The sequence below is a fragment of the Dreissena polymorpha genome, chromosome 3 (assembly GCF_020536995.1).
Source record: "Dreissena polymorpha isolate Duluth1 chromosome 3, UMN_Dpol_1.0, whole genome shotgun sequence".
NCBI lineage: Eukaryota > Metazoa > Mollusca > Bivalvia > Myida > Dreissenidae > Dreissena > Dreissena polymorpha.
In genome coordinates, this window is record NC_068357.1 from 83,846,340 (window position 1) to 83,871,934 (window position 25,595).

Here is a 25,595-nt window from a genome sequence, read left to right on the forward strand (position 1 = left end):
TGTGGATCGTTCAATTACACACCACTCCGTAACACTGTCGTTAATAACGGGCGCCACCTCTTTCTTATATGAATTACTAAATGAGTCAATGTTAATGTACATTTATGGATGTATTAATCTTCTCTTAATAGCACACCTTATTGTCCGATTTTTTATTTAATGATGCAAAAGTTGTTGAAAATATGTATAACACCTACTCACCCTGTAGAATAATCTGTGAATTTTTAAAGCAATCGGTCCTTAGCGCCATCTCAGAAGTAGCATTAGCTCAGTTATTAATGCGTCTAAAAAGGGGGTTGCGCCCGTGATAAATGGCCGTTAAAAAGCAATCTGACTCTAGCGCAATTCTATTGACGGGATACAACAATGACAGCGGCTCAATGGTTTCCGGGCGTAAACAATGAAGGATGGGTGAGTATTGTAATACTCAATAGTAATGGGAACTTGCCATTACAATGTTTTATCAAATATGGATAAACGAGTACAAAATATTTTGTATTGCTGTAATTTATTTATTAACACGCAGTACAAACAGAACATAATAATATCAAAACCATTCGAAACGCCCGTTTAAAACTACTTTTAACTGGAACATGTGCGCTTGACAATTGTCATTTAAGAATCTGTTTTATAAACAGTATTTAAATATGTGTCGATTAAAGTGCATTTTTAATAATGATTGTAATTCGTCGCATTTGTAATAACGAACAAAACATATCTATATTGGTTCCATGTCTACATGCACGAAGGTAATCATGTATAGTTTTATTACAAAGAAATAGTTGATGCTATACAGCGTATTACTGTATAGCCCAACAAATAAATCTTACTACTGGATGTAGCATTAAGCGATCATAAATCAAACAAAACCTTTTCTTATTAACACTTATAACTAGGTCAATTATGGGCTTATGTAACGATAAAATAACAACATTTCAAGCTATAAAAGAAGAAAAGTATCAGGTCTAAATATAAAATGGTACGTAGAATTATGAAATCCGATCACCATTACATAAGCTCTTGATTATCTCCAAGCCATTTTCATGGGGATCTCGTCGTCTTTCCCGCCTTAATCGTCATCTCAAGAGGACGACGAGGAGTCCTGCCCACTCCCGGTTGCCACGGTAACGGACGAGCACGTGATCTTGACGCCAAAATGGCCCGCCCAGTAGCATGTATCCTTCCCGCCATGAGAGTATTCGATAAAACGGACTCCTGGGCCGTAAATGATGAACGCCTTCTCGACCTATTGCACAAATACATAGAATTCGCTGTTACAAACGGGATGAGTCCATGTTCATTAAGCCTGTCCCAGATTAGCCTGTGCAGTCCGCTAATCAGGGACGACTCTTCCCACTAAAACAAGATTTTTGCTTTGAAGATACTTTCTTAAAACGAAACATATCATTAAAGCGGAAAGTTTCGTCCCTTATTAGCCTATATACATATTCTTTATCTAAATGTAATATGTCTACATGTACATACATGTAACTATATGTGCATAGTAATACAAATACAATTAAGAGGAAGCAAACACAGCCTGTCCATAATATGTCATTTAAATACAATGAAATACTTGTAATAACGCAAAACGTATCAGAAGTTTCATTTAACCGTATATGCTAGCACTATTAGCGAAATTGTAAACAAATCATGTTGCTTTTTATTAAAATAAAACACAGCTAGCGGGTCCCTGTTCTAATCTATATGGCTGTCGACAACATGTTTTAGTCTGTTATTACAATCTTGAGCTACGAACGATGGACACACGTGTAAAACACAACATGTCCCCTTATCAGCATTAACCATCTAGTGTTGTTTTTAAACGTACAAATGCCGTGCGAGAGATTTTACGATCTGTACGAGCTTTTTCGTGAACCTATTTTGGGCATTGTCCATAAGTTTGACATTTCAAACAAGCCTTTTACGCGACGCGTCGTTACCTTATGAAAATAGTTAGTGGCGAGTTATTTATAAATTTCTCCGATAACTGTAGACGTAACAGTCTAAATAAGCTTTTGTATGCCCAAATATACCTTAGATGCCAACCAACATTAGTGCGACCTTAATCTTCGAGCTAGTGACACGGGTCTAACACAACGTATCAATAAAATGAACAATAAAGGTAATCTTTATTCCGAAATTGATTTATGGAGGATGAAGTTTTAGTCGAAAAAGCTGTTTTACGCCCGAGTTTCACGTTTGGCTTATTGAGTGTGACTTGGACATTTGAGCTTAAGATACTGGTCTTATAAAAAAAACAATTCCCCAATTTACGTTCTGATCAAATGCACATGATGCTGAAGAATGAATGATGAAGCTACTATCCGGATTTGACGCAATAAGCAAAAAAGTGACTATTGACATCTTAGTGTGCCATTCACCTTTGAGCTATGGACATGGGACCTACTCACACCACACGGTATATGCAAATGAATGATGAGGCTACAAAATAGAGAATCTCGGAAGAACCGACCCTAAAAGACACGCACATACCCTGGCCAAAATCTATGAGAGCTTAATCAAACTTCCCTATGTGTACTCGACACAAATCAACGGAATGTGTCCCTGGGTGACCTCTTGACCTCTCACTGACCTTGTGCCACTGACCATCGGCCGGCAGTGTCTTCGTGACCTCCCGTTTGTCTACGGTCTCCAGATCAGAGTTCAGCAGACGAACCAGCAGATGATATTCAGATCCGGCATCATAGCGGCTGCCACACCTTCAAAGTTACAATGGCTTGTGATGTCTCACTTGAGCCTCGCTCTGTAAAAAGGGGGTTTAATGCATGTACGTTAACCCTTTCAGTGCGGGAACCGAATTTTAAAGGCCTTTGCAAACAGTTTGGATCCAGATGAGACGCCACAGAACGTGGCGTCTCATCAGGATCCAAACTGTTTGCTATTCTGATAGTATTCTTTGAAAAAAATCGAAGAAAATGCTAATTTTAGAAATTCAGCAGACGACATTTTAGCAGACAACAAATTTCCCAGCATGCAAAGGGTTAAGTGTCGTCCCTGATTAGCCTGTGCGGACTGCATAGGCTAATCTGGGACAACACTTTACGCACATTCATTTAATCCCGTCTTCTCAGTGCGCGATTCATATGTTGTTTTAATAATCAAAGGCGGATTGCCTCCTCTAAAATTGTATAATGTTTAACTTTTTTCAACCAAGCTTACTTATTTGAACTAAAACATTGTGATGCGGAGGATTTGAAAGTCAATTTACAGTGAGTATTTTGTTAGCATAATTCTGATTGGTATGTAGCTTATGCTAAATTGTCCGTTTTGTTGATATAACAAGTTTTTGGTATTCAATGATACAATAAAACGCTTGGGTTCCAATTTTATGCTTTAATTTCAGTGGTATGATTTTGAACGGTTGGCAATGGTTAAATAGTCCGTCAGCTCTTAATCCGAAATCCTGTATCAGCGCCTTGATTTGAAGAATGAATCAGCAATTGTATCATCTAACAAATAGTAACTATATTTTGACTCCAATTGCAAATGTTAGAATTAATCCCATAATAGTTGCATCAGACCATACGCAAATTAGCTTTGTATACTGCCCTTAAAACGAGTATGTTGTATTTGTAATAACAAGCTCAACAAAAACGCTGCTTTAAATAAATCTGATCTAGAGATTCAATTTGATACATGTGAAATATTTTTACAAAAAACAAAAACGATGACTGAACTCACTGACATATCTCAAGTTTTATGTTAGGTCGACAAACATAAGAACGTAAACGTCGGCAGATAACACTTACTGATGACCATAATTACATACCACTCCGTTACACGTATTTCCGGTCGCTGATCGTCCAAATAATCGCCGACGATGCCGGCGAATTCCAGATCAATCGTCTGCTTCTTCATACACAAGCCATAAGAGGTTGTCCAACAAGCGTCATCTGAGAACCATTGTTTTTATTTACAACTTATCTCTGTTAAGCAATTATTAAAGCACTTTAAAGAAAAACGCCGAGCCCTTTTGGAATTATATTTGCAGCAGACTCATGTTTAAAAACCCGTTTTGAGAACTTTACGCCAACATTTACGCATTGATGTATTTGTTTGTCTTCATAAATTTTAGTCATTTGAAAAAAATGCATTCTTTTTAAACATCTTTTCCAACAGATAACAGCAGTTTTAATTATAGATTATATCTTATATGCTTTACGTCAACGCCTTATTCAAACACCTGTACGCTTCATATGCAACTATACCTTTCGCTTCCGGGTTGGCCTCCTTGAAAGGACGACATCCCAAGGCGCTGTGCTCCGCCTTCCAGCCGTCTCCACCATTCCACGTAACCTCCCACCCCGCCATGCCGTCTATATGATAAAATGCAATGATTTTATAACGCCAACTATAACAACGAAATAAGGCACACATAGCAATAGGTCCTTTCTTATGCATGTGTGTATTTAGACTGTAAGTTAGAATACAGTTATTATACGCATGTGATTTTGATTTGCCGTTAATCATTTTCCATAATACTAATTTAGATGAGTATTGTGAAGTTTAAAGAGATTGTGCCTGAATAATTAAATACTAGTAACAAGCAACTTAACGACAAAAACGTTGTTAAGTTTAGCCCGGTTGTCGCCGGCCTAGTCAGCCCTTCGTGGGTTTATTGACAAGCAACAAACTTGGTTGTTTCGTTGACTATATTGTTTGCAGACTTTGATGATAATGTTATGCTCTGCAACAATGCACAAATCTTAATATAACATGATAAACATAATAATATAATACGGTAATAAAAGATCAGCCGTTAAACAATACAAACAATGCAAACAATGTGATATTCATTAATTGTATCATTTCAATACTAATAATACTAATAATACTAATCATACTAATAATACTAATAATACTAATACTTATAATAAGAAGAAGAAGAAGAATAAGGAATATATAACTATATTAATAGAGATTACCTGCAGATATACATATGTATGTCTGCATTCAACGTCAGCACGAATAAAGGCGTCTGATCGTCAGTGTAAATCTGGTCTAGTGAAAGTGGCGGCAAGGATTAGATATTTCGTGCATAAACCGCAATCTCCACGCAGAGTTGTCGTTCCTTGCTCTCACATACAACTCTGCATAAGGCTCAGCACGCCATTTTGTCTACCAAATAGCTAAAACCGAACAAACGCATACAATGTATATTTGTGTGGATATTTAAGATCGCATGCATTTAATTAAGAAATATGACTTTTAAATGTACGATAAATCGTGCAAAAACTTGTGAGTTTTAATGCAACTCTTTGGAACTATTTTATTGCCCATTTACACAGATGTAATCATTCCACGCACTTCACAAATGTAAACAATTGTACATATTTTTATTGAGTGACGTTAGGCATTGTTTCGACGTATTTATGTATGTTGGTTTCTTAACATAAAAAAAACATATCAATTTTATAATATTTAATTAAGACTGATATAAGATATCTATGGTTTTCTTTAATGCAGTTAATGCAATGTAACCGTCTAGCAAGAGATTGTTTAGTATACTGTAACCTCAATGATGAACGCTTGGAATGATCATGGCATGAATGAGACGCTTTCATAACAATAGTCCGTTCTGAGCCCAACACAGAGGTGAATGTAATGTGACCGTCGTGCAAGAGATTGGCATAAACCGGTGTTAGTAGTATTTGTTAGTAAGGCTACACATAACCATTAATGACTATATACTCACTATGAAGATAGACTATATAAACTACATATATGTGGTATCTTGACGATAACAGATTATTAAATTATCACCCTATGACACGGTCACACTGTCGTGATTTTAGTTACGATTACGCAGGATTGATCCAATATCCAGCGACTATCTCACTTGCGGTTACCACTGCAATCACAAGTATACTCCTTCTAGACAGGGACCTATTTAAAACAAGAGGGCCTGACAGGCCCAAATTCGCTCGCCTGAGATTCAAAGGAACTGACCTGTCATGTGCAGCCCAAGATGTCATTAGAACAAAATGTTCTTACCAACTTTCATGACTAGTGAACACCCTGGCAGCCACGTTTTTCAACAGAACAGAACAATTTTTATACACATCCAAGATATCATTTAAACAAATATACTGACAAAGTTTCATGAAGATTCATAACTCCATATAAGGAAAAAAGCCCCGCCCACTGGTGGCCATGTTTTTCAAGCAACTGGAACCATTTTGGAACTTGTCCAAAATATCATTGGGACAAAACTTCTGACAAGGTTTCATGATGATCGTACAATAAATATGGCTTCTAGAGTGTTAACAAGGTTTAACTATAGCTATATAAGGACAAAAGCCACGCCCCCTTGGCGGCCATGTTTTTCCACCAACCGGAACCATTTTCGAACTCATCCAAGATATCATTGAGACAAATCATCTGACCAAGTTTCATGATGATCGGACAATAAATGTGGCCTCTATAGTGTTAACAAGGTTTTACTAAAGCATGATATTTAGCCATATTAGGAAAAATGCCCCGCCCCCCCTCCCCGGTGGCCATATTTTTTAAGCAACCAAAACCATTTTCGAACTCATCCAAGATATCATTAGGACAAATCTTCTGACCAAGTTTCATGAAGATCGGAAAATAAATGTGGCCTCTAGAGTGTTAACAAGGTTTTACTATAGCCATATAAGGACAAATGCCCCGCCCCCTGGCGGCCATTTTTTTCAACCAACCGGCATTATTTTTGAACTCGTCCAAGATAGTATTAGGATGAATCTTCTGACCAAGTTTCATGAAGATCGGACAATAAATGTGGCCTCTAGAGTGTTAACAAGATTTTACTAGGGCCATATATAGCCATATAAGGAAAAATGCCCCGCCCCTTGGCAACCATGTTTTTCAAGCAATAAAACCATTTTCGAACTATTCCAAGATTTCACTGAGACCAATCTTCTGACCAAATGTCATGAATATTGGACAATAAATGTGGCTTCTAGAGTGTTCACAAGGTTTTATTATAGCCATATATAGCCATATTAGGAAAAATGCCCCGCCCCTTGGCAGCCATGTTTTTCAAGCAAACGTAACCATCTTCTAACTCATGCAATATATTTTTGAGACCAATCTTCTGACCAAATTTCATGAAGATTGGACAGTAAATGTGGCCTCTAGAGTGTTAACAAGGTTTTACTATAGCCATATAAGGAAAACTGCCCCGCCCCCTGGCGGCCATGTTTTTTCACCGATCTGGACCATTTTCGAACTCGTCCGAGATAACCAATGTTTTGATCAAGTTTCATAATGATTGGGCAAAATTGTGACTTCTAGAGTGTTCACAAGTTTTCTCTATAGCCATATAAGGAATACTGCCCCGCCCCTTGGCGGCCATGTTTTTCAACGGACCGGAACCATTTTTGAACTCAACCAACATATTATTTAGACAAACATTTTGACAAAGTTACATGAAGATTAGGCATCAAATGTGACTTCTACAGTTTTCACAGTTTTTCTTTTTTTTGCCCTAGTTACCTAGTTTTTGACCCAGCTTGACCCAGTTTCGAACTCAGTCGAGGTATCAATGGGACAAATGTTCTGACCAAATTTCATAAAGATCAGACAATAAATGTGGCCTCTAGAGTGTTCACAATGCGAAATGTTGACGACGGACGACGCACGACGGACAAAAGGCGATCACTAAGCGAAATAAGCGAAATCGGCTGCCACCATAGCGTATACCTGAAGTTAGCGTATAACAAGCGTAACATATCATACACCGTGGTGAATCGTCACTGGCAACCTAACAGTGTCGTTAGTATTTGTTGATTCGTTCTAGCACAACCGCATCATGCATTCCCAGGTAGAAACAATCGGGTGACCGTGGAGGCTACCCGGTACATAATCGTAAAACCAACGTCGGCAACATTGCGATAAACCGTTTCGCATTCCACATCACCTACACGTGCATCTTGATGAAGTTTCGTCGCTCTCTTCAGGATGTACGCGTCAAGTGAGCAGCAGTCGTTGCTTCGGACCATCAGCTCCTCATAGCTTGAAACTGTAGGTACCGAAGAGTTGGACAAGAGGGTCAAGCCAACACAAGCGTTACAATACCGCTAGGCTGAATGTTTTTTGAAAGCAAAAGGAGTTCAGGGTCGCTGTCTAAAATAAGTTCCACGTTGTAGTTGAGCTTCTTGAAGAAGAGACAAAAGAGTTTAAGGGGCAGAAAGTGAAAGTTTTAGTGATCTCAACATGCCAAGAATTACAGGACCTCAAGTCATACTCCCACAAGGAGTGGATATTAGCAGATAATCAACATAGAGTTAAAGAAAGAAAATGAAAGAAAACAAGTGTCAACAAAATCACGAAAACAAAGTCACAGAAAGCGTACACAGAAGCAAACGGGAACGTCAAGAGAATTATAAGAGCAGCCAAGCGGAACAACACATGTACCTAGAGACGCTGACAACAGCAGCAGAACTTGAAATGCACAAAAACAGAACCAAGAACATGTACATGTACTTCATAATCAAGAACATATCAGGGCCATAGGTGTTAATAAGAAACTTGAATATTTGTTAAGCAACTGATTATTTGTCTTATTTCTTACTGTACATCAAAAAGGACAATCTAAGACCAGTGGCGTAGTTATCACCAGTTATCACGCCAAGATACGAGATGGTTAGATGTTCGTCACAGTATATTCTTAAATAAACTCTTTGCATGTTATTTTACCAGATATCATGCGAGAAATAAATGCAATGTGAGAACAAGTACCAAAAAAATAATAATTTCATCATAATAGTGAAATCGTTTATTTATGAGCGTGTGACGTTGGCGGTCTTAGAGTCTGGAAGTCGTTCCTTTCAGCCCGAATAGACAACCGACATGTGCGATTGTGCTATTAATAACACGGTTCAATTTTCTATCGAACGTATCGTGATAAGATGTTCCATTTACAAGACAAAATGAGATTTTCATAGACATGTGTAATGCAAAAAGGGGTCTTCTGTTATATGTGGCCATGCTAGCTCAGGCTGTGCAATTGTGCAGGCTGGGCATGAGCTACGATGGCCACCAACGCCATAAGGCACATGAGCTACGGTGGCCGCCAACGCCATTAGACACATGAGCTACGGTGGCCGCCAACGCCATAAGACACATGAGCTACGGTGGCCACCAACGCCATAAGACACATGAGCTACGGTGGCCGCCAACGCCATAAGACACATGAGCTACGGTGGCCGCCAACGCCATAAGACACATGAGCTACGGTGGCCGCCAACGCCATAAGACACATGAGCTACGGTGGCCGCCAACGCCATAAGACACATGAGCTACGGTGGCCGCCAACGCCATAAGACACATGAGCTACGGTGGCCGCCAACGCCATAAGACACTTGTTCGCACGACGCTCCACTTAAAGTGCGATTTGAATATGTGGAGAGAAAACTGCGTCTCATCCAACTGTTAAGATAACGTATATTTCGATTGCGAAAAAAATCATAATAAACCATTTGAGGTCACATACTTTTATCTACGAACAACAACAATAATTAAATGTTTGTTTTAAATTTAATTATTTACAAACGTAAATGTTGTTCCTTTATTTTAAAATTAGAATATACTCCGAATATATTTGTTAAAGTTGTTTCTTTATTCATACTTCGGCAGCACACTGTTGTGTGCATATTATGTATTTAATATAACTTCTCTAATCACGATTGAAGTATATTGTTTATTAGTACATATATCTAACTGAAACGCAGTTTTTTTTCTTGACATTCAAACAACACATTAATATTGCGTAAATAACATAGTATACGGACAAATGTCGATAGACTATTCAGGCTGTTAGGACATATTTCCAGTAAGACTCATCGCTGACCTTGTACCGACTGTTTTATCTGAGAGACGGAATGTATCACGTGTCAGGAAAGAAGTTCTGTATCGCTTTTCGACTGTCATCGTTATGTTATCAAAAACTTAACCAAATATATTTTCCGTTTATCAAAACCACCCCAGGAAACCCGATACCTTATGAGTCGTGTAATACCTTAGGGGACAGTGCTGTATATTTTGGCATGAGCTTACATAGGGAAAGTAAATTGGAAAAATTAAAATTTTCAAAGTCCAATTAGTGTATTAACATTGATAACAAAGGTATTGGCCTACATGTAGAAAAAATCCTGACACATCTCCTTAAAAAAACGAGCGAAATGTGGCTCCCTGAAATAGAAGATCGGGCAAAACGGGCCATGTTCAGGCATTTAGGGGAGAAAAACTGCTTTAATTTGTTAGCCACTACACTAATTAAAGGATTTATACAAACTTTCACATGTCTGCCATAACCTACCAGCAGGGTTTCTCCAGAAAACTATTTATTGTGGAGAAATTTGCGTTTTTAATGACCATGTTGGGAAAACATGGATACCATCTGGGGAAGACCAGGAAACCTTATGTGGGCAGTGACTTTAGAATTCTTTTTTGCGACAAAAAACCTAATTTTCAGCCATTTTCTTGCAATTTCTTTGCTTTGTAGAGGCCTACTTCAGGGAGCCACATTTCGCTCATTTTTTAAGAAAATGTGTCAGGATTTTTTCTACATGTAGGCCAATACCTTTGTTACCAATGTTAATACACAGTTGTTTCAAATTGGACTTTGAAAATTTTATTTTTTCCAATTTACTTACCCTATGTAAGTTCATGCCAAAATACACAGCACTGTCCCCTATGGTATTACACGACTCACAAGGTATCGGGTTTCCTGGGGTGAAAACACTGTCCCGTTAAATGTAACCTGGACTTTAAGTACGATGAAACATGAATGATGGCCCATACCAAATAACCACATGCTTTGGTTATATTAATATGATATATCAGAGTACTTGGGATAGGGTTATACCCATTCTTACCGACATTTTTTAGTGATGAACATAATACATTCTCCAATTACTGCATAGTACAACTCTTTGATCAAGTGTCGTGTTAGGTAACTTAAAAGTCCATTTAAATGTTTTCATTATATGTATTGCAGTAACACAAGTCATGCAAAGTAGCCCCTTTTTGTAATAGAATCCAAATAAACATACGGCAAACGTATTGAGTAAGCATTTTTGAAGTTCCTTTAACATCTAATAACATAATCTTCAAGCAGAAACATTTGCTGTTTAGTGTTTATATAGTTAAATTATTTTTTTTTACATTAAGATTTTGCAGAAAAAAAGTTATCTTTCTAATTGGAACAATATTAAGCAAAATTCAACCCCTAAATAATGTATGATAGAAATTATTTAAAAAGTATATTGACGTTGATTCATTTTCAGATGGAATACTAATCTGGCTAATTGACTTCTCAGACCGCACAACATACTTTATATTCGCTATGCACATGCTAATCTTTAAAAAAGGGTCCGAGGTGTTCCACAGAAATAATTGATGTATTTAGAGCCGGTGCGAAATATGGTTTTGCATCATTCCTGTTTATGTAAAACAAAGTGTGCATTTTGATTATGTTAATTACATGTATGAAATGAAAAAAATTCCTACATTTGTATAAAAAGAAACTGTAAATAGGATATATAAATAATATTAGTTTATAAAATAAATAAACAAGCATGTATAAGTATGTACATAAATATGCACTGCACTAGTATGTCGCTAGAGAACAAACGTTGAATGCGGTTGCTTAGGAAATAACAAACCGAAAACAACGACTATAAAAATAACATTTGTTTTCAATTTAATTATTAAAAAATGTAAACAATTTCAACCTTTATTTAAAAATCAGCATGTAAGCCCAATATCCTGTTTATGTTTCCTATATTTGATTGTAGAATAATCATTTTAATGTTTGTTTTTTTACTTATAGATTAAGTATGCAATGTATTCATAATCAATATCATTTTGTTAAACAATTATGTTACCAATAAATTGCTGACTTCTCATATATTCGCACATTTATGCAACAAAAATACATTCAGCAGAACAAGTATATAAAGTGCTTGATTTTATCAATAGCCTTGAGTTTCTAGTCCGCGTCTAGCCATGGTGGCTTTTAACCGGAAATAATCGACTTCTACGAAAGACTTGGCAAAATGTCAAAATATGTATGGAATAAGACTAAACAACATATAACATGCCGACGAAAAAGCCACACATGTCAATATAAGAAATGTATTGATCACATACTCATGCAAAAATAAAATAAAACACAATAATAATGTCTTTGGAAGCATTGATATAGGCAGTTATACATATACAAATAATTGAACTCCAATAACATTATCACGGGGGTATAGAGTTACCATCCGTTAAGCCTTATACTGTAGAATTATTCAATAATAAAAAACATTCAAAGTATTCAAAGATTTAATCGGGACTCATTTTAATTCATTTGAACATTTAATAGCGTTAAATATAAGCATTAAATATAAAGTAGGGATGGGAACGAATACTGGAAACGATATTCGAATATTCGTTTGTCATCATTCGAATATATTCGAATATTCGATTTGTAAACCTTATATTAAAATGTCCGAAATTACAACCGTCCTGAGCAAAATTACTATTCCTGATTGTCACAAATGCCACTAAAAATCGTATTTAATGTGTGGCTTTGAAAAAAACAACAGGATAGAGTAATATTTTTAAAGATCATTGATTATTGTGCTCTTTTTTAATAAATACTGTTTAGTTTCATTAGATGTAAGATAGTTCAGGAAAACACATTACCGTAATTCTAATTTATTTCAAAACTTATAATTGATCTGGATTACTTTCCATCGATAATATTTATGCTTTTGGTTTCGCTATTTTTTCTGGAATAAAGAACCATTTAGGAACGATTTAATTGGTTTAGATTTGAGAAACTGAATTCTGGTTAGATAATCATTGATTTGATATATGGATAACGGAATTGAAACATATATGCCAGATCTCGACGGGACAGTCCCGCCAGTTTGGCGATTGTTCCGGCGTCCCGATATGAGACTAGATTTGTCTAGATATTCTTTAATACGTTCTATAAATTCACAATAAAATTCGCTATTCAAGCTCTGTCTGGCTAAAAGTAACCATCGCTAATCCCTTTATTGTCCCCTATTGCCAACCAACTACTACTTTTCGAGTGCAACATTACCGGTATGTTAGGCGTAGACAGCTCTGTTACACCCCGGGAACCCGATATGATGTGAAAAGTTGGATGTGCTTGGAAAAAGTTCCGATAAATTTTGCTGAATTTCGGTAGGGTAAGTAAATCTAGTTATAAAATTGTTTAAAGGCATTTTGAATTAAAATATCTGTTGATATATGCAAAGGAGGTATTATCATGTATGTTAGAAAATCCTGGTTATTATTATTCAGGATTTATTAAAATATGGCTGTTTGAAGTCGACGATGCAGGGATTTGTCCCCTATTTAGCACTATATTTACAATGTATGCCAGTGAAAAAGTTTTTTCACCGAAAATGATATCAACCAATGTCCCCGAGTAACATATCCGCCAGGGTTTCTTATAAAATTCATATTGGTGGAGAAATTCGACTTTGCATTAAATATGTTGATAAAAAAATGTTATTACCCGGTGCAGTGCCAAAGATGTCAAGATATGACAGGAGTGCAGTTCATTTATAAACTAAAAACTCACTACTAAAGCTGATTTATATCCACTCGGATGTATTTTAGATCATTTTCATTGAACTTTGAGGTTTCATAATTATATCCGTTCTGAAGCTTAGTTAATTGCCAGCTTATTTGTATATTGTGTTGTTTTTATTGTTTGAAAATCATTGTATATGTAAAGCAATTGATTCATACAGGTAAATATGCGTCAGTTAGGCAATCTAAACATTTATATTGATATTTTCTGCCTATAGTGCCAATCATGGTTATATTTTCATAAATCGGAACTAAATTTGGATCAATGATACATGACATAAAGTTGACAGCTTTGCAAAGATCTCCGACAATTCACATGTGTCAATGTCTGTTTATTTTCGTTCTTTTTGGTAATGATATATGCAAAATGTAAACATAAATTTTTAAAACCCAATCCAAGCCTCCTTCTTATGTGTATTTGCATAGATAACACGCAGTTCTCATCTGCTGAAGCCGCAAGCCTTGAAGGAATATATTCAGCCTGATTTTAGCAAATTATAACATTTAAAACTATGGCGTACTTTCCCTTTGAGCGTAAAACGCTTTTTCGAGCTCAATATTAGACTCGTCTGATATATCATAATAATAAAATGCAACCAACTAAATGTTCTCTATATTTCAGAATTATAGACCATATTCAACTCCCGAACAATGTTGAATCAGATAGATATTTACAATCGACAAATACCTCATCTAAAGGACTCGCGCGCGCAAATTCCTTACGAAATTAAATGTACCAGCCCTATAAGAATTCCGAATTACAATAACATTAAATATTCAGCCGATATCTGGGCAATTTATGTTCGCTCAATTAAAATTATTCATGCGCGAGGAGACTGCCTCATGTTCTTCGCCATGTATCGCATTTGTAATCTGTACTTGCAATATTCGCTTACATTCGTTTATGACAAATATGGTTTCTCCAGGGACTCCCCCTAATTTTGTTCATCTTAGTCATCATTAATCGGTTTTGAATCTGTACTTGCACACTTTGCTTGTTTAATATATAAAACGTGTTTCTCAAGGGACTGGCCCTAATATCGAGTTAGTGAGCTGTGACATAAATGTTTCTGCATCTGAATGTTTACATGCGTACAAATTGATGCATATTTCACCAAGTTTAAACTTGATAAACTTTATAAAATTAAAGCTATGAGACCACGTCTTTAATAAAAGCAATATATATGAGAGAAATCGTCATGATTGCATTTAAATTATTAAGCTCAGGTCTTGTATCACTATACTTATTGTATGACGTCATAGTATGTGTTTTACTGTACAAGTCATTTAAAGTTTCACGTCATGGATAAAAGGTATTTATCGTAGATTATTAACTAACGGCTCGCGTACACATGTCGTGAATCTCTCTCAACTCTGCTTCTTTCATCTGTGTCTGTCTCTGTCAGTGTCTGTCTGTCTGTCCGTACATACCAGAGCTACAGTAGGGGGTTCTTTTTGTCCGGTTTTCTTTACACAATGAGGTTAATTCCGTAAAAAAAAACGCTCTCACGGGGTTAAATATATACTTGTGGGGTTAACAAAATATCAAGAAACATCAAAGGAATAACCCCATAAGAAACCTTTCGTAAGAACGTCCGTCTGTACGGGATTGAACAATTGAGGGAGTCCAGTGCAAGTGTTCAGGATATTATGTGTTTGTTTTCTACGTAAGAGTATCATTTACTCCACAATTATTTAAAACAGTAACCAAATAGTAAGTATGAAAAGTCTCAGTGCAAGGGACAAGCATGCAAAGCGCACAAATCAGCTGTAATAGTGAGCTTTTAAGTTTATAAATGAACTGCACTCCTGTCATATATTGACATCTTTAGCACTGCACCGGGTTATATCATTTTTTCATCAACATGTTGAATGTTAAGTCGAATTTCTCAACCAAAACGAATTTTTATAAGAAACCCTGGCGGATATGTTACTCGGTGACATTGGTTGATATCATTTTCGGTGCAAAACATTTTCACTGGCATACCTTTAAAAAATTTTTTTAATAAAGTGATAAATAGGGGACAAATCCCTGCATCGTCGACTTCAAATAGCCATATTTCAATAAATCCTGAATAATAAAAACCAGGATTTTTCTACCTACATGATAATACCTCCTTTGCCTATACCAACAGATATTTTAATTCAAAAATGCCTTTAAACAATTATATAACTAGATTTACTTACCCTACCGAAATTCAGCATAATTTATCTGAAACGTTTCCAAGCACGTCCAACTTTTCACATCATATCGGGTTTCTGGGTGTGTGTTAGACTGCATTTAAGATATAAGGTTAACCAATCGCGAAAAAAAAAATCAACATTTCAAAGCTTAAACAATGTTCTGTTTTCTGTACTCTTCAATATGTATAAGGTACAGTAAGCAATGTGAACAAAGCAATAAGTAAAATTATCAACTATGTAAGAATTAAATAAAATAAAGCTTAAGTGAAACATAATTTTAGTGATGTAACGTATATCAAATTAATTTCAATTAATTTGATACTCAATGCAAGTGTATTCGTTCCAAAGAATTATTTGATGGCTATTTTACTCATTTCATATTTCAAATATAGATTCTATCTTGCAAAACGCAGTGTTGCAAAACGCACACTTTTATTGCTTCAAACTTTATACAGCCGGGATTCGAAACATAAATTTCGTGAAATTATGTACAAAAGCATGAAACTGTATTCACCCGGGATTCGATAATAAATCTTTTGACATCATATTTTACAAATTATGTGTTCGTTTTGTTGTATTGCTTCGTTGCATCCTACTTCGGTCCATGTGAATAACCGTGTCGCCAATGTAGACTAACCTCACTAGTTATACATGTATCATCGCGATAAATTAATAAGTTTTGCGGTTCAATGCGTAGACATCATAACCAGACAGATCCTTTAAAAGCCCCATTAACACTCAAAATCAACGAATATTTCGTTAATTATTTCGTAAAATAAAGTTAACCCATACAAAATCAGTGTTCCGTATATAATATCAATAATTTCAACGCTAGATGTGGTCTGGTAACAATGTATCTTGTTGAATCTATGTTACCAGACCACATCTAGCGTTTACATTTTGGCTATTGCTTTAAGGAACAATAATTTTGTATGGGTTAACTTTATTTTACGAACTATTTAACGAAATATTCGTTGATTTTGAGTGTTAATGGGGCTTTAAATAATGTCTTGTACCAAGTTTCTGACTACAACGAGCATGGTGTCCATAACTTATTTGGTAATGAGTGGCCGCTTTGGTTTGCTTTGAGTTTATGAATAGTTTCTTTCATTAAAGGGGTTGTCAACCGCGATTGCAGAAAAAAAGTTCTAAAATACAAATTTTACAATTATTAGTTTATATTGATTAAAATATCACGACTGGTATATTACATTACTTGAAAAAAGTTTTCATATTTTCAGTATATTCGGTAATACATTTGATTGGGTATGTCTACCAGGTAAATCCCAGTTAACTATAAATAACGCAAGTAGATTGATCATCATCGTCACGTGGTAAACCCAAGAATGCAAATTGTGCATGCGTAGTGAATTATTTATATTTTATATATAAAATGATCAATTTACTTTAAAAAAAAACACGGTATTTTAGAACTTTTCTTTTTTTTTATCAATCGCGGTTGACAGTCCCTTAAACAAAGTACAATGGTTAGGTTACAACGAAGTAACCATCGTTTATACAAATACAATTATCTTGCGGTATTATAACCATGTAAATAACTGCGTTAATCAAGTTACTAAAGTTAATCTTAACCACTGTTTATACAATTGACCGCTGAGGTTAAAAACCCTGTCAAAACACAATTTTTTAATGTTTATCAATAAACGTAAATGTTTTACATAAATTTACTTTTATTTTCGACTGATTTTCATAAAATAGTTTGTACATATTGCATAACTATGAATTGATAGTAAATCGAGGATTGGTCCCTCTCCTTATACCATCCCTTCTGCCAATTATCATTTCGTTCATTGATGGAAGCTGTTATCAAAGCAATGACTTATCATGGGAACCAAAACGGCGACTTTGTACATGTACTTATAACTTTTTTGGAAGTATCTTTGCATACAAATAGAATATTCGAATATGAATTTTGGATTCGAATATTCGGTCGATTTTCGAATATTCGAATATTCGGTCCCATCCCTAATATAAAGCATAACAAGTGAATACACCGGTGCATGAAACCTGCAACGGGAGATGTACATTCAAACCGTATTTCCAAATTACCAGCTGCAAATATAAGCAGTGTTTATGTACATTATAAAACGCATAGGATAGTCGATAGCGCTTTGGAAGCAATAACTAAATTAAAGGCTGACGATTTGCGATAATGTATTTGGACTAACATTAAATAATGATTGATTGGTTAAAGTTTCGAATCGACCACAGTGGTGTAATACATGTATATACACTCAGACTGGTAAAACAAATAGAGTTAATATTTTATCAAATAAAAATACTTCACATAAAAATAGAGTTGTGTAACATCCGTCATTTTTAAAATACGAGTTGTGTAATAAATATAACAATAATTTTAACTACCGCTCGATCAAAATAACACTGTTTTAATAATTCGTATTCTCTAGATTTTGATTAACACGAACATGTCCAGTTGAGGAAATATTGAAATGATTAAGTCGTATATTACTTTAGGTAATCTCGAATACCTGCTACATAATGTAGAAAAGTAATTGAACTCACCTATTGCACATGGGTTTTGAAGAAGATTTTTCTTTCCCATTGGTAAAACTGCAAATTTGTGTATATCCTTCGAAGTTCGATTATGCTGTCTATCGTGTTAATTAAACCTCTCGAAGTTTAATCGTTTGCCGATCCCTATACAATCTTTCCACGCCTAAAATTCGAAAATGCTATTGATTCACTTTGGATAACAAAACTTTAACCCTATCAACAAAACATGAAGGGGATAAATACTCATATCATGATTTATAAACGGATCTATATCTTTATCTAAAAATACTTTGACCAAACAGGATGCTTTCGTTCTGGTTTTAAGACAAACAAATTGAAACTCCAATTGCATCCGCTTGCCCCTATTTCTCGAAAGTTCTGAAGTCGGTTTTAAGACACACTTTCTTAAGTCGCTTATGATATGGATTTTTTTTACTTTTTCAAAATTTATTGTTTTCATAAAAAAGCATGTGTGTTGTGAACTTTACCACTAACTTTCATTCAAAGCTTTAGATATTTTTTGCTTCAAAAAATGTTTGATACATTTATTGCAATTAAAGAAGACACTTTAATCCAATCCTTAAAAACCGACGTAAGAATTTTAGAGACATCAAGTCCAGGTGATTCAATCATTGCTACAAGTGTTTTGAAAGCCTTGGAACAATGCATTCGAAGCAAAGCATCGGAGGTTGTAAACCGTTTAAGCGCACAAACCTCACACTTGGACAAGATCTATTCATTGAATTGCAAAGAAAAATATCGTCTACCATTAAAGGCCATCTCACCATTTTCACGTTTTGGTAAATTGACAAAATTAAAACATAACGCCAGCAGACACGCATGAATATATTCAAATATTTCATAGACTGATAAGAGATTAAACCTCTGAACTTTGGCTACATCACTGATTCTGTGCTCAGCGCAAAGGATGTATCACTATTCAGTGGAAGGAATTCCGGACTACTCTCTGTACGTTCAAACGACACAAATTGTGGCCCAGTTACAATTACGCGTTAAAATCCATCTCGCAGAATTTCAGGATCAGTCCTCGTTCACTAAATCGTCCGGGGAATATATTATTAACTATCGATAAACACAGTTTTGCTTTCAAGATGAAAAAAAAATAGTATAGGGTCACGATAAGAGGAAAACCGTTTAATTACCCAACCAAATGTTTGCCTTACTCGGTCAGCACGTCTGGAAATCGTTCCCAAACGCCTGGATAGGCTGCCCTTATTTACAAGTTTGCTATTTTAAATTCTATTTTGTATCGAAAAGCATTGTGCTAAAATGTGCCATTTACAATTCGCAATGTGATTGTTTAAGACCCACGCCATACGCTGGCCGAAACGCTTAAGACCCATTTTCGCATGACGTGTCTATGGACGTGTGATTTAAATGTGTAGAAAGAAAACTGCGTGTAAATCAAATACAAACATACGATATATTTCGATGGTGAAGAAATACACGCATATTAAGGCATGTGGGGACACATATGATGTGCACTCCCGTAGTATAATTTTTATCTACTTACATCAATGTGTGGCTTGACAATGATAACACACATTTCATGCGGTGAATATGCGATTAACAAGTTAACAAACACAATAATTAAACTTTTGTTTTCCGAATCAATGCTTATTTCTCGCAAAATAAATAAACCAACTCATCCACCTTTGACTATGCAAAACGTTGATATTCCTATTGTTGATGTCCATAAACATTTAGGTGTTTTTAGCTCACCTGTCACGAAGTGACATGGTGAGCTTATGTGCCCGTGTGATGTCCGGCGTCCGTTGTGCGTGCGTGTGTGCGTGCGTGTGTGCGTGTGTCCGTCAACAATTTGTTTGTGTAGACAGTAGAGGTCACAGTTTTCATCCAATCTTTATGAAATTTGGTCAGAATGTTTATCTTGATGAAATCTGGGTTGGGATTGTATTTGGGTCATCTGGGGTCAAAAACTAGGTCACTAGATCAAATTATAGAAAAACCTTGTGTAGACAATAGAGGTCACATTTTTTCATCCAATCTTTATGAAATTTGGTCAAAATGTTTATCTTGATGAAATCTGGGTTGGGATTGTATTTGGGTTAAATGGAATCAAAACTAGGTCACTAGGTCATATAATAGAAAAACCTTGTGTAGACAATAGAGGTTATAGTTTTAATCTGATCTGTCTATCATTCATTGTGTGTCTCAAAACTTTAACCTTGGTTAAACTTTTGCATTATTGAAGATAGCAACTTGATATTTGGCATACATTTGTAACTCTAGCAAACTCAGCAGATCTTATCTTATCAGTGGAAGATCTAAGAAAATCAGCTAATCTGCATAGTGTTTCCATTACAAGTTATTTTAATAAAACATCTTTATTAAAATCAAATTAATATAAATGCAGATTGAAAGAAAACTAAAGTATCTTTAATATGATATCAATTTTAATAATATTTAATTTATATTCGCTGCTTAACAATCTATATTGGATTCAAGTACAACGTCTGTGTCCCATTTCCTTTGTTTACTGCATTTTCGAGTATCTGCGCTGACCCCCGGTTGTTTACAACACATTTGCGACCTGACAAGGTTATTTGAATGGTATAGTACCAGAAAGGCCGTTTACAAAAAAGGCCTTCCCAAAATGGCCGCACCAAAAAGGCCGCATTAGTGAACCAAAAAGGCCTCATGGTATACCAAAAAGGCCATACAATATTTTTTATTATCATTGAATAGCTATGCTGAATATAATTATCATATCTATTAATTAGTAATAACTTTTTTATTAGTCTGCTTCAAAGCCGTTAATTTAATAATCAAAGTCGGCAAAATAATCGCGAATTATCGCATACAGTATGAATTGTTCGTTAGTCAGAACATTTTTCCTTGAGTAATAGCTGTTTCAAATTTTAATAAAAAGCCGTTAATTTTGTAATCAAAGTCGGCATAAGTATCGCCAATTTGCACGTAGGAATTATCCGTTTAAAAATTTATATTTTTCTCTGAACTTTCTGTTTGCATCTAAAAGTGTAACAAATGAGTATTGCAGGTGTTGTAAACCTACGTGGCGGCCAAATATATATAAGATCCAGAATTATTTAGAAATATATATAACCCGTTTATGTGTCAAAATTGTCTATAGTAGTTGCTTTTTTATTCATTATATTGGAAAGTATACCGGACTGTATTTGGCGTTTGAAATATAAAGTTTTTAAATCGTGTAAATTGTACGTATTTCTTCACGAGTGTTAATTTATTGTGTGTTGACATTGTGTGAGTGTTGTGGTATGGTCCCCTATCGTATAACATAGTAAATGTCGTCAAAAATGTAGCACACACAATATATAGTGTACAACGTTATTCTTAATTACTCTGTAAAACAATAAAATAAATAAAATAAATATACGCATATGAATTAGTGACTGCTAAAAGACAAATATTTAATATATCTAACATATATAATTAAGTACATAATATATTATTATATATTATTAATGTTTAAAGAAGTTGAAAGAATGTGCATGTACACAAAAAATCAGACCGGGTATCAAAGTGTCAAGGGTCATTCACAGTTTGCGGCATCTGTTTTGATAACGGATTAGTAGAAAGCCCACATAGTGTAAAATGACACCTGGCACCTATTAATAATTTCTTGCGCATTTTAAAATAGTTTCTTAACTTTTAACGATGTAAAACTAGCTACATTAAATTTAAAGACTTAAACCGAAAGAAACATGCTTTATTATAAGTGATATTATTAAAAATTATAACTGATTTTCTATATTATTACACATTTCATTAGAATTAAAAATATATTTAGCAAAGTTTATAGTGTCTTTTTTATTAGCCGACTGCATTAGAATGTCAAATTTATTAAACGTTTGCCACCTTTGAAAATATGACTTTAAATGTACCTTTCTTATTTCTCTATATAGAAACTGTTCGGCCTTTTTGGTATGTGGCCTTTTTGTTTTCGGCCTATCTGGACCTAAACCATTTGAATATTAATGATGTTGATATATTTATGTTCACCAATGAAAAACGTTTCCGATGATATTTGCGAAATAGTGCTATGTTAAGTCTACGCGAGGAAAAGTAGTCCAAAAGTCTATGAAAGTTTCTTCAAAAAGTAATGTTATTTTTTTAATTTCGCATAGAAAATCACAAAATATAAGCTCTGATCTTTCTTTTGGTACCAGAATTATAAATCAGAAACGATATTAAGTACGTCGCATTTATCATTTAAAACCACGTGTTGGGGAATTTTCAACGAGGCCAGAGGTCGAAATAGCGGCGCCATATTGGGAAATTTGATTAAGCTGATAGCATGATCGATAACCGTGATTTCTTCAAAAACTACTTTATATAAACCTAGAAAAACGATAGCAATCAAATGGTAAGTTATTTTAATTATATCATTTTTATGTTGATTTCCCTTTATTCATTACAAAACAGACGATCAAATTTCATTCAGATTGGTCGTGTGGATATTCGTACCGAGTTTCAACAGTCTGCTGTCAGAATGCCTCTTTTTATTGCATTTATGTTGCAAAATACGTAAACCCTAATGCAAATAAACACAACCGAAGTATTTTAGTGTGTTTCTAAGTATATATTTAATGTCAAATGACCTATAATTGTAATGTTTAATGCGTATGAAATACTTGATTTAATTTGTTTATTTCGAACTCAGTACGTTCGTACCATTGACTGGTATTGTGCTTTTGTTCTCAATAATTTTTTTATAGTTTAATTTGTTGACTCTCGAACGTTTTTTCTTTATTTTAAATAATGAATAATGCCTTGTTACAGTTTAATTTAATTGTTTGTTTTTTTAATACATTCAAAATCGGTACTGACTACAGTGTTTTGTATGTTCAAAGTATTTGTAACTGATAATTGGTGGTTAAGGAAATTAGACAAATAATGGTTTACATTGAAGGATTTATTTTTAACAAATCCTAGAATTTTATATTTATATTACATTAAACCACATGAGTTTGAAATTCTATCCATAAAGCCAATCTTATTGCTAAATAATAAAAAATATACCCCTATAGTATAGTCTATATATTATATAGGGGTATATATTTTTTTTATTTAGCCCTAAGATAAGCTTTATGGATAGAATTTTAAACTCCTGTGATTAAACATTGAAAACTAAAACTATATTTATTTTCGCAAAATTTCATTGTTCTTTTCAGGATCAGCTGAGGATATTACACAATGGCCCAGTTCCCCGGACCATTTTGTGAACAGCAGAACATAACCAATTGTGATCTGCAGAATGAGAAAATTAGCAAATTTAAACATGATTTTGCACTATCAAATGGACTTGGACTACATTGAATGGTTAGTTTTTTTTATATTTGTGACATGTTGTGTTGTTTTGTTGTATTTTGTGATGTCTTTATTAGAGAAAAAAAGTCGAAAATAAAAATATATTTTTTTGTGATATTAATGTGTCATTTTCTTCATTATAGTTCATAATGTGCAAAAACTAAGTAAAAAAAGGAAAAGAGCATGCAAAAATACATATAACTGCCAAATTTGACCTCTCTATCTTATTTAGAATAAAAGTTATGTCGATTTCTCTGTAATAACATAAGGCGAAGGTGCTGGGATTTAACGCATTTACTATGTAGTAATAAGTACCAATATTTTCCAATAAATCGACAAAATTTCCATTACAAAAATTGTCATAACTTCCGGTGGGGATATTTTAACAATTCAAACTGTTTTGGAAAGCTTTTTGAAATATCTATCTAGCTAAATTAATAAAACCTATTTATGAATTTTTTTTAAATTTAACAGGGGTTGCTAGTAAATCACGGAGCTGCACATTTTGAGTGGTGAAAGGTCAATGTCAAATATATGGCTTCAAAGCGGCGCAATAGGGGGAATTGTGTTTTTTACAAACACATCTCTTGTTAATCTTGAAAAACAAATCTAGAGGTCACAGTTTTCATCACGTCTTAATGAAATTTTGTCAGAATGTATTAATTTATGAAATCTGGCTTGAGATTGCATATGGGTCTGATAGAATTTAAGTTGATGTAGCAAGGTTAGTCAGGTGAGCGATTCAGGGCCATCTTAGCCCTCTTGTTATGTCCAATGACTGTACATGGCATGCACATATATCCTTCGTAAATGAAAAGGCATGGACACGATTTCATATAATGCGTCGATTAAAAATAATGCTTGATGCTGTATTTGATAATTGTACGCAATATGAAAAAGATGAACTTGAAAAAATCCGAATCGAAGCCGCGCGAATAACATCCGGAGGTACACGTCTAGTCTCATAAGAAGAACTTTATAATGAAGTAGGATGGGAAACCCTCAGTCAACGAAGACACAAACATAAACTAATATTAATGTACAAAATGAACTCGAACAATTTTCCAAACTACTTACAGTCTTTTTTGCCCCCAACAGTTGGGTCGAGTAACAATTACTCATTAAATTAAAAATTAGAAAAGTCAAAACTCGCTAATGCTAAAATGTACTAGAAACTATTAAAAGGAACGGTTGTGCAAGATAAGTGTCCCATAAGTACTCAACAATTTTTTGAATATTTTAAATCTGTAAATGATCCCCAATCTGTGTTTTTTCAACCAGATGAAGACATTTTATACTTTAATGAAAGATATTTAAACGGAGAACTACAGGTGATGTTCGATGAACTGAATAGTTCCATAAGTGTAGAGGAAATTAAAAGGACATGTGCAACTTTAAACAATGGCAAGTCCGTTGGACCAGATAAACTTCTTAATGAATTCTTCAAATGCGGAGTGCAAAATGTTTGGTTTATTAATGTGCTGCTCAAGTTTTTTAATAAATTGTTTAACGCTAGTCATTTTCCAGATAAATTGGCGGAAGGGCATATAGTGCCGATTTATTAAAAGGGGGACGCATCTTTACCAGAAAATTATAGGGGCATTACGTTATTAAGCACATTCGGAAAATTGTTTACAAAACTCCTTAATAATAGGTTAAATAATTGGGCAGAGAAATATCATGTATATATCAAAGCACAGGCAGGTTTTAGAGGGAAAATGGGAACAGTAGACAACATTTTTGTATTACATAGTGCTATTATGCATAAACAATGGTAAGAAATTATATGCAGCTTTTGTCGGTTTTACTAAGGCATTTGATTACTTGGTAAGGGATGTTATTTGGTTTAAATTGATACAATTTGGGGTTAGAGGTAAAATGCTTGATTAAAGCGATCGCTTGATTAAAGCGAT

General features: G+C 34.6%; 1 protein-coding gene across 2 annotated transcripts; it reads right to left on the reverse strand.

Annotated features, from left to right (window-relative positions):
* Nucleotides 1–571: 571 nt before the first annotated feature.
* On the reverse strand, nt 572–18,576 carry LOC127873865 (F-box only protein 44-like). 2 transcript variants are annotated; one of them, XM_052417928.1, is made up of 5 exons: nt 18,358–18,576; nt 4,233–4,340; nt 3,794–3,917; nt 2,597–2,723; nt 572–1,246 (listed from the first exon to the last, which is right to left on the reverse strand). In XM_052417928.1, exons 1-5 carry the CDS (start codon nt 18,395–18,397, stop codon nt 1,082–1,084), a joined length of 564 nt encoding a protein of 187 aa, XP_052273888.1. In that variant the 5' UTR covers nt 18,398–18,576; the 3' UTR covers nt 572–1,081. The 2 variants fall into 2 exon arrangements, with proteins under 2 accessions (XP_052273888.1, XP_052273887.1); XM_052417927.1 differs by lacking the exon at nt 18,358–18,576 and having other exon boundaries at nt 4,233–4,423.
* Between the last annotated feature and the right edge of the window lie 7,019 nt (nt 18,577–25,595).